General features: G+C 36.8%; 2 protein-coding genes across 4 annotated transcripts; both read right to left on the bottom strand.

Annotated features, from left to right (window-relative positions):
• Window positions 1-264: 264 nt before the first annotated feature.
• On the bottom strand, window positions 265-1943 carry LOC126725688 (26.5 kDa heat shock protein, mitochondrial). The gene is made up of 2 exons (XM_050430526.1): window positions 1331-1943; window positions 265-913 (listed from the first exon to the last, which is right to left on the bottom strand). The coding sequence occupies exons 1-2, from the start codon at window positions 1641-1643 to the stop codon at window positions 501-503; spliced, it is 726 nt and encodes a 241-aa protein (XP_050286483.1). The 5' UTR covers window positions 1644-1943; the 3' UTR covers window positions 265-500.
• A 737-nt stretch (window positions 1944-2680) lies between these two features.
• On the bottom strand, window positions 2681-8576 carry LOC126725687 (uncharacterized). 3 transcript variants are annotated; one of them, XM_050430525.1, is made up of 6 exons: window positions 8411-8576; window positions 8191-8304; window positions 4550-4811; window positions 4044-4134; window positions 3090-3198; window positions 2681-2982 (listed from the first exon to the last, which is right to left on the bottom strand). In XM_050430525.1, the coding sequence occupies exons 3-6, from the start codon at window positions 4668-4670 to the stop codon at window positions 2929-2931; spliced, it is 375 nt and encodes a 124-aa protein (XP_050286482.1). In that variant the 5' UTR covers window positions 4671-4811; window positions 8191-8304; window positions 8411-8576; the 3' UTR covers window positions 2681-2928. The 3 variants fall into 3 exon arrangements, with proteins under 3 accessions (XP_050286482.1, XP_050286480.1, XP_050286481.1); XM_050430523.1 differs by having other exon boundaries at window positions 4550-4806; XM_050430524.1 differs by having other exon boundaries at window positions 3090-3156; window positions 4550-4806.
• Between the last annotated feature and the right edge of the window lie 260 nt (window positions 8577-8836).

Here is an 8836-nt window from a genome sequence, read left to right as displayed (position 1 = left end):
TTTTAGCATTTCATCCAAGCAAATCAGTATCTTGAAACAAGTAATGATTAATGACACATTTTGGTATTCAAAAAATGGAAGTCTAGTTTATTATATAAACCATGAGTTCTACCCAAGTTCATTAAACCAATCTAAGCCAGCCCGGTCCTATTGATAATTAACCTCGTTACAATTAATCTGTCCAATTGATAACTAACATCATTACAATTAATCCAATTGATCACTAACTTAATTACAATTAATCTGAAACAAGGGTCAAACTAATTGGGTAAGGAGCACAAAACTTGCATTCAGTCATAAAGTTCAAACCCTCCAATTATCATACTACCATTTTACAATTCAACAAGCACATCAAGAAAACAGTAGTAGTGCAGTTTGAAAAGTCACAAAGATCTTATTGTCATGAACAAAAACACACAAGATTGTTCACAAGGCACGCACCCTTTTTAGTCCACATTCACAAATACACAACAAAGGCTCAAACTTAGCCCTCCTGGCCATCAATGTACATTTATTTCCTTCACTTCCTTCTTTGGCATCTCAGCTCTCGGAATAGTAATAGAAAGCACCCCATCTTTCAACTCTGCCTTAATCTCATCAACTTTGGCATCCTCGGGTAGGAATACACTAGTATTATAGTAGCCATAGCTCCTAGATGACCAATACTCATCGTCTGAGTCTTCTTCCTTCTCTTCTTTGTGCTCTCCCTTTATTCTCAGAACCCCATCATCAACAGTGATCTTCAAGTCTTCTTTGGCAAGCCCGGGCACCTCATACTGCAACTTGTAGTAATCGTCCTTCACTTTTATGAGACGACTGAGGCTCCAAGGTGTTATGTTTAGGTTCTCAAACAGTTTGTTTATGTTATCGGTTGCTTGCATGAGTGCATTTCCAAGCCCCGAGGGAAAGAATTCTAGGGAAAGATAAACAGGGCAATGAGTTAGGCCTATATTTGGCCCAAGTTTTTAAATTTGACAATAGCAGCAACCGCCAACTAAATTATTTCTAAAATTTTGGTTTGCCTTAATATAGCATTATCTATAAAATCCAATCATATAGAAGACCATGCCTCCAAGTAAATAATTAGTTCAACTATTCATAATTCCTATATTTGCTTCAATGTATCATTTTAGTCCAATTTATGAGTCAATAAATAGACCCTGTATATCCAATGAGTGCGAAAATTAAGAACTTTGTTGATGTGGTTTTTACACTAGATTAGTGAATCACTTGAACAAATGAAATTGAGGGAAAAAAAATTCAATATCTAGAAGACACCTAATAAAAAAAGACACTTGAGAGAGAGAGAGAGAGAGAGAGACAGAGGTACCATAAAGGGCAGGAACAAAGTTAGGGTCGTCGTTTTTCCAAAGCCACCTCCTGCGTTGTTTCCTTGGGAACAACTTGGACTTTTTCTTAGCTTCAGAAACAGCAACATCTTTGCCATCTGAAGTCTTCTCACCAGCTACCTTATCACTAGCTGTTGTAGTAAACCTCCTAACAATCTCATTTCCCCACCTCTGCCTTTGCACCCCACCAGCACTTCTCTCACAAATACCTTCACCCAGCAAAGAATAAGCACAAGAAGGGGAAGCCAACACTCTTTGTTGCAAATTCTTCAAAGCCAAACGAGCCAAAGCCATTTTGGTGAGCTTTGTGCTTAATTCCTAAGAGTTAGGAGTCTTGGTGAGAATTGTAAAAAAGATATCTGCAGGCCTGTTGTTTGTTTCTTTTTTTCCCTCTGGTGTTGATGGAGAAAGAGATTAGCAAGAGAATTTAAAGAGGGCAGTGGGTGTCTTGGATGCTTTGGTTAGGACAGTTGGAGAAGTCTCCAAGAGGTTCTGGGAGGTGGTGATGACACATACGAAAGCATGACATGAGAGAGAGATGGTTCTTGGTCTTTCTCAAACATACTACACTTTTGATGAATACGGTAGGAAGAGTATTCCAGAGGAAAATGCATCTGATGCCACGTCTCTCACTTTTTTAAACTTTGTTCTTTCACTACCACATCAGATGTACAGATTATGCAGCTCTCGACATAAAGTTATTGGCCTAGAAATCACAGTTCTTAGTTAGAAATATTAAAAAAATAATTACCTATAAACACCATTTTGGAGGAATCTTAATTCAAACTACCATATTTAAGAAACCGTTCATGTGTAATATAGTCACATAATTCTTTAATGAATCATGTGATTTGTTTAAGTAATATACATGAATAGTCTTATAAACCGTTAAATAAATGATTGGAGAAGATTCTTAAAAATGCAAACTTTGTTAAAAAAAAAAAAAAAAAAAAAAGGCTTAAAATATCACAATTGAAAAAACTGCTGCTCCACAATATAATTTCTTATATAATCCAATTTGACTTGTTACGCAATTGATATAAGACTTACACGCTTGCACAACAAACTCATCCAACCCAATTCACATAATCCGAGATATCACAACCTCCCTCCTTTGATTCCTAATGTGCTTTGGCAAGATTGATAAATGATAATACGTTATAACAGTCCAAGAAAACACTAACCAAATCTACTCAATACTGCAAAAGGATTAATCAAAATACAATTGAGGCTAAGTGAAAAGCATCATAAATAACTAATTGCCACACGTGAGGCTAAAGGGCTGATGGCAATTGCATTTGCAGCAGTGTAGACAACACACGTTCATGAAATTTTGCAAAACTTCCTGCCATGAACAGGACAGGCAGCCGATGCTATAAATCAAATTGAATGTAATACATGCATGTCTAAAAGGCCTGAATAATAAAAATCTCTGCATTGGCATGTGAGAGATCATGTTACATTTCATATACAAGTCGCAGTTTGTTCAATCACCCCTCTTGCTATGGCAACAACTTGAATGTTTCTAAGACGGGTTCCAGTATCTAAAGAGCCTTTAAGGATCTTATACTTCTGCTGCTCAATCATATAACCCCTCCTGCTCCCAAATGTCCACAAGAAAATCTACCATTTCCTGTGTTCAAGACCAATAAAGAATTACATAAAGCACATAAATTGGGGTAAGACCAGCTTTTGAGAGCAGAGACTTATAAGACCAGTTTTTGAGAGCAGAGACTTTACAGCAAGTGGGATAGGCTGAGGGAATGGCTTGTTGTTCCCAAGCAAACTTTCATATGATGCATTCCAACTGCAAAGCCAGAATTTTTTACCAATGCATAGACAGTGAGTGCTGACAAAATGCAAGGAAAGAATTCATGAATAATCAATTCCTACTTTACAAACAAAAGGGTATATATTCCAGAAACGGTTTCTTCAAATTTTCTACATCCTTCACTCGCTACTACTTTCGAAATAAAAAATCTAAACAAACGATTGTCAAAGTACAACATATGGACAAGACAAATGATTTGGATGCTTAACACTACTCGTCAGTCATGACAGTCACATGAAAGCAGCTAGCAAGAAAATGTAATACCAATTTCCGATCTTTTAATCTTTTTTAAGGTTTCACAGTGCTACTCATCTTTTGAGTGCAAAACTTGGCCTACCATTAAAATGAACTTGTACCACAAGACATGCCACATATTCAAATAATACAACAAAGTCGATGTGTTAAATATGATGAAGGGGAAGAAAGTCTTCACCCAAACTAATGATACTATCTTGGGATGATATCTTCCTCTCTTTTTTTTCTTTTTTTCTTTTTTTCTTTTTTTGTTAAAAAAAAAAAAATCCTTGTTGGATGAGTAAGTTTGGCCCCAAGGGGAGGGGGATGGGGAAATCCAAACTAGAGAGACCTCTGATCCATGAGGCATGATCCCAGGCTAATTGTGCTACCCCTTGGGGTCTCTTAGATGATGTCATTTCTTGTGATCCTGATATAAAATCATGACTTAGATTTAGATTCTATGAAATCAAATCATCCACGAATTGAGACGATAATTGGTGAATGGCACATGAATGTGGTGACACTCATGAAACTACTTTATAGCTTGAAAGTTTCTGCTATCAGAGCTTCAAATAAGAGGCCCCATTTAACTTGAAAATCACAAAATAAATTTAAGAGCAATCAACCTTAGTTTGGGTTCTCGTATCTGCTGTGCCCGGTTCTCAGACCTGTTATTTCCTACCCAACGCTGCCTAGTCTGATTCCAGAGAAGAAGACCTGTGCCCCCATTTAAGACAGAAATTGTAAGTTTAAAATAGGCAAAGGAACAAGAGATATATGTAAGAGCAAAAGAGCAACATGTAATACTGTCTACACTATCATTTTTCTTACCACACCAACCATAAAGCATATGCAAAGGACTAGAGACACCCTACATCAGACTGGAACGCAGATCCGGTGTGAAAGACTGAACAAATTAAGAGGGAGACCAGCTAACTAGGTTACAATTACCACTCTTTGATATATTAATTGGAGTTCCATTCATACATATGTTGAAACCTGACCCCCACCCAAAAGAAAAGGGAAAAAAAAAAAGGGAAGAAGAAAGAGCCAAAACCTGCAGCTATGTCAGGTGTATGGAAATGCCAAACCTATAAAGTTACTGAACATCCCAGGAGAAATGAAAACTTACCATGATTTACAAATTCAGAAGGGCTGTTAGCACTTCCAGCAACAGCATGTGGATCTAGAATTTGATTGGTTGTACTAATTGAGGAGATGCTTCGCTGAGACTGAACTGCACTGTTGTCCATATCCCACGTACTGGTGGTCCAGAAATCCTCTGTCTTCACTGTCCGACCTTGATTCGTTGATCCTTTTGAAGGTGATTGTGCTGGTGCATCCACCGAGGTAGTTACTGTAGGTTTAGTATAGCATCCAAGACAACCACTGCTCTGTTACAAATTACATTTGGTTCTGTTACAAATCACATATAATAATATAGCTTCTAAATAGGACTCACCACAAACTCAAAAACTGCAGCCTAATACCTAGATAAATTAACCCACATAGAACCAGCTCCCTCTCTTGCTCGCTCAAAACCCAGAAAGAAAAAGACAATATCGTAATGTAAGTATCAGAATTTTCTCACGCGGAATCTAAAGAGAATTATACAATAATAAATCAACCGGGAAGAAAGATGAAGATAGCCAACTAAGAGCATTCACATCAGCCTTCTCAAATTTTTAGCTCAGCCTCAATACTATATCACTATTTCAATTAAATATTATTTTCTTTCTATTCACAATTTTAATCCCAAAACCCACAAACATCGAATACAACCACATCACTTAGCACAACTGCATCCAGCTGTCGCACCCAGAAACCAACCAGTCGTTGCACCGCAACCACATCTGCATCCAGCCATGGTTATCCATTAACACTCCAACACAACCACATCAAAACCAAAACAAACACAACCACCAGATTATGGTGCCTTGGATCCACCCTCAAAACCCAACAGATCTGAGCTTGAGTTTCAGACCAAGAGTGTTGAGCCAGCACCCACCCATCGCACACCGACCAAAAACCACATCTCAACTGTCACCCGTCTCCGCCAGTGCTGAAAACCCAAATAGCAACCTATCTCAGTCATAGCAGACCAACCAATTCGTGACCCAATTTCGGCGACATGTTGATGTTATACCCAGTAGCAGTTGATTGAGAGAGAGAGAGAGAGAAGAAACAAGACCAACAGGCACAAAAACCACCGTCGAACCCAGACCACCGTCGAACCAGACCAGCCACCACTGCACTCACCGTCGGAAACCGCCACAAGCACCACACGAATATAAAAAAATAAACACAGACCCAGCAACCACTGAACCCACTGCCAGAAACCACCACACCCACTGCAAAAATCAACACAAACCCCGCACAACCACTGCACCCACCGCACAAATCAAACCAAACCCATCAACCACTGCACCCACCGCACAAATCAATGCAAATATCAACACAAAACCACAAAAATAAACTCTGAGACACCCAAATCCGCCACCACCGACCAGCTACAACCACCAAATCCAAGTGTTGCAGTTCACAATAAGTTCAACTGCCACCAAATGGAGAGTTCGAAGAAGAGGGGAGAGAGTTTTGAGATTTTTTTTTTAGCACTAGTGAGGAAGAGTATCTCGCTACTAGTCGCGATTGCTGTTCATTGTTAATTTTTTTTTGGTTAGTTTATTGAGTCTGATGCGAGGGGTTTTTGTGGGTTTCTAGCTATATTTTTATCAGGCTAGTTTGACTAGCCTTATGCAAGTGCTCTTCAAATGTCAATTGTGTTGAAAGGGCTACACCCCAAAAAGTAAAAACTGGATGGGAAAAGAGGGGAGAAAGTTGTTCAAAGAATCACCATTTAGTATAGGGCTACAATCCATGGGATACTGATAACAATGAACTGAGTATATTAAAAACAGCTTGGCAATAAAACCTCATTATCCAAACCTAAAATCCAAGTAAGATAAAAAATGGGAACCGTGTTTCTTAAATTCATTCATTTTGATATATGGGATAAATTAAAAGGAACTATCCTAACATTTTTAAAATGATAACACTGGTCTTGGCACTCTGCTTATAGATTCAAGATAAATTTAACCTTCTCTGTCCATCTTCTGAAGCTAAACATTAAAGTTGAGCAGTGTCAGTTCTCAGTTTGAACTTGATCACTTAAGCTATCATTATTTGGAATATTCTGCATGCAACACTTAGCATGCAGTAGATATCTATTATGGCCTCAAAAGCTTGATAGACCACCTAAGACAATATGCACATCAAGCTTTAGATTGACATCAGTTTAAAATTCAAATTGACAACAGTTTTCCATTTGCAATTTGAACATCCTTTTGAAAAATTTCTTCGTGGAAAATTTCAACCAACAACAAGAGTAACTCAGAATGTTGCACCAAGCCATCTTTGACCCATACTAAGCCAAGGCTGGCATGGCAACCAGCCGTTAGATAGGCAAAGCATGAACAGGAACTAACAGCAAGGTAGTATTCAAATTGTTATTTTTGCTACCAAGGTACTTGATCACTCTAGAAGGCCATGGGAACATATGGTGCAGATCTGCAACCAGATTATCCTAACCAAGGAAATTGCATAGGCCAAAAATCATAGAGGTTTGAACTTGGTTGATTCCGGACATCTGAATTTAAACAATTTTCCAAATGCTATTAAGAAATTATGCAAATTTTCTTTATTGGTAATTTATGCACCTGGTGGGTATTGAGCCCAGAACCTCACCCTCCACTTTACTCTTATAAGGAAGGAAATGCCATTTGAGCAAGATATCACTGGCTCCAATAAAATAAAATAAAATAAATAAATAAAAAAACCTTAAATAACCAAACTAACTACCTCAATTATCCTAACTTATCATCATTAAGGTTTGATAAGTGACAGCGAAATGCTTCCCTATCAGCTAGCAATGATCAAGATGTATGCATACATAGAAAAAAGATTTAATCACTTCAACTCTATTTACACTTTTGAAGCCACCAGGGAGTTTTACTGCTTTGAGGACGGAAAGAAATATATGCAGGACACAAGGATACTATTAATTATGTGTCACATTCTTATTTGAATCTGGAAATCTAAGATTAGCAGAAAAGTTACACCACCTCGAAAATCAAGTCATACAAGCAAATTGAACAATAACAATAACATGATGTAAAGGGAAAATAAAATCATATCATGAGATAACCAGACTTCTATTTATACATTTCATTGCCTAGCAAATGTCAAATTTGTTTTTTATTATTATTATTATTATTATTATTATTATTATTATTTTAAGTAATTTCTTTGAGACAGCATACATCAAGCTTTATTTCATTTAAACATGGAAAAACATAAATCTCTGCTCAATGGAGGCTCATCAAGGCATCTCATATAGTTAAATTGAAAGTTTCAATTTCTTTTATCAAGTTTTATCTAACAGAATACCCCCCCCAACCCCAAAAAAACTAATAAAATATTAAACTTTCGGAATATTACTGAGCTAAATTGACTTTGCCAATTTCTGAATGAACCAAACTACATGATGTATAAATCTACAAATACAATGCCCCTTTAATGCCCTTTATTGAAATTCACACAACTCTTCTCTTCTTACTGGTTTTCTCTTTATCCAAACAACAAAAGTCACAAGCCACAAAAGATTCCAATTCAAACATAAAAATAAAACCCACGAATATTACAAGCTTGAAATCTCATTCAACCGCAAAATCCCCATAGAATTCGAAACCTGTAATGGGAATCAAAAAAACATACCCCATATCGCAATATATAAAGGAACGCCCACAAACCCTTATCAGATCTGCTTTCCAGCAAAAATCAAAGCTTGATGGGAAAATGATTCCAGGAAAGAAACATCAGAGAGCCCTCCTGAGTCCCACAAAAATAATGGGTATCAGATAAAAATTCAAACAAAAATATAATTTATTCAATATATATATATATATATATAGATATTCAAGGAAAAGAAGTAAACCTGAGAGATTGTGTGTTAATATGTAAACACACACTCTCTTTCTCTTTCCTGGAAGGGATGCCCTTTTGGATTTCTGCTGTTTCTTCTTCTTCCTCTCTGGCAATTATTGACAAAAAGGAAGAAGGAAGAAGAGAGAAGTTGGGCATAGTTGAAAAAGGTTATTTATAGAGTGAAGTTTTAACTCCCCTAATGTTTTTTTAACCTCAAGTGGTTCTTTTTATGTTAGCATTAATTTTTTTGCCACACATTTCTGTTTGGTTTTCTACTTTAAGACCAGAGTTATGGATAACACATGATCAAAAGGAAATTCTCCTTTTTAGGCTAATTTTTTTCTTTTTGGATAATATCCTTTGCGTCTTACTATTAATACTTGGTGTTTGTTTGAGAACGACTTATTAAATTTTTTATTGAAATTTTTTTTACTAA

This window comes from Quercus robur, chromosome 5 (assembly GCF_932294415.1).
Source record: "Quercus robur chromosome 5, dhQueRobu3.1, whole genome shotgun sequence".
Lineage (NCBI taxonomy): Eukaryota > Viridiplantae > Streptophyta > Magnoliopsida > Fagales > Fagaceae > Quercus > Quercus robur.
Note: the sequence above shows the minus strand (reverse complement) of the source record. Positions and strands in the feature narration are given on the sequence as shown.

What these genes read in the sequence shown, in the direction of transcription:
- LOC126725688 (XM_050430526.1), bottom strand. Translation starts at nt 1,643, where the DNA reads ATGGCTTTGGCTCGTTTGGCTTTGAAGAATTTGCAACAAAGAGTGTTG. An exon ending in CTTTGTTCCTGCCCTTTATG is followed by an intron (nt 914 to 1,330) that starts GTACCTCTGTCT and finishes ATCTTTCCCTAG; the next exon opens with AATTCTTTCCCTCGGGGCTT.
- LOC126725687 (XM_050430523.1), bottom strand. An exon ending in TTCTGAATTTGTAAATCATG is followed by an intron (nt 4,135 to 4,549) that starts GTAAGTTTTCAT and finishes ATGGGGGCACAG; the next exon opens with GTCTTCTTCTCTGGAATCAG. An exon ending in ATACGAGAACCCAAACTAAG is followed by an intron (nt 3,199 to 4,043) that starts GTTGATTGCTCT and finishes GCATTTTGTCAG; the next exon opens with CACTCACTGTCTATGCATTG.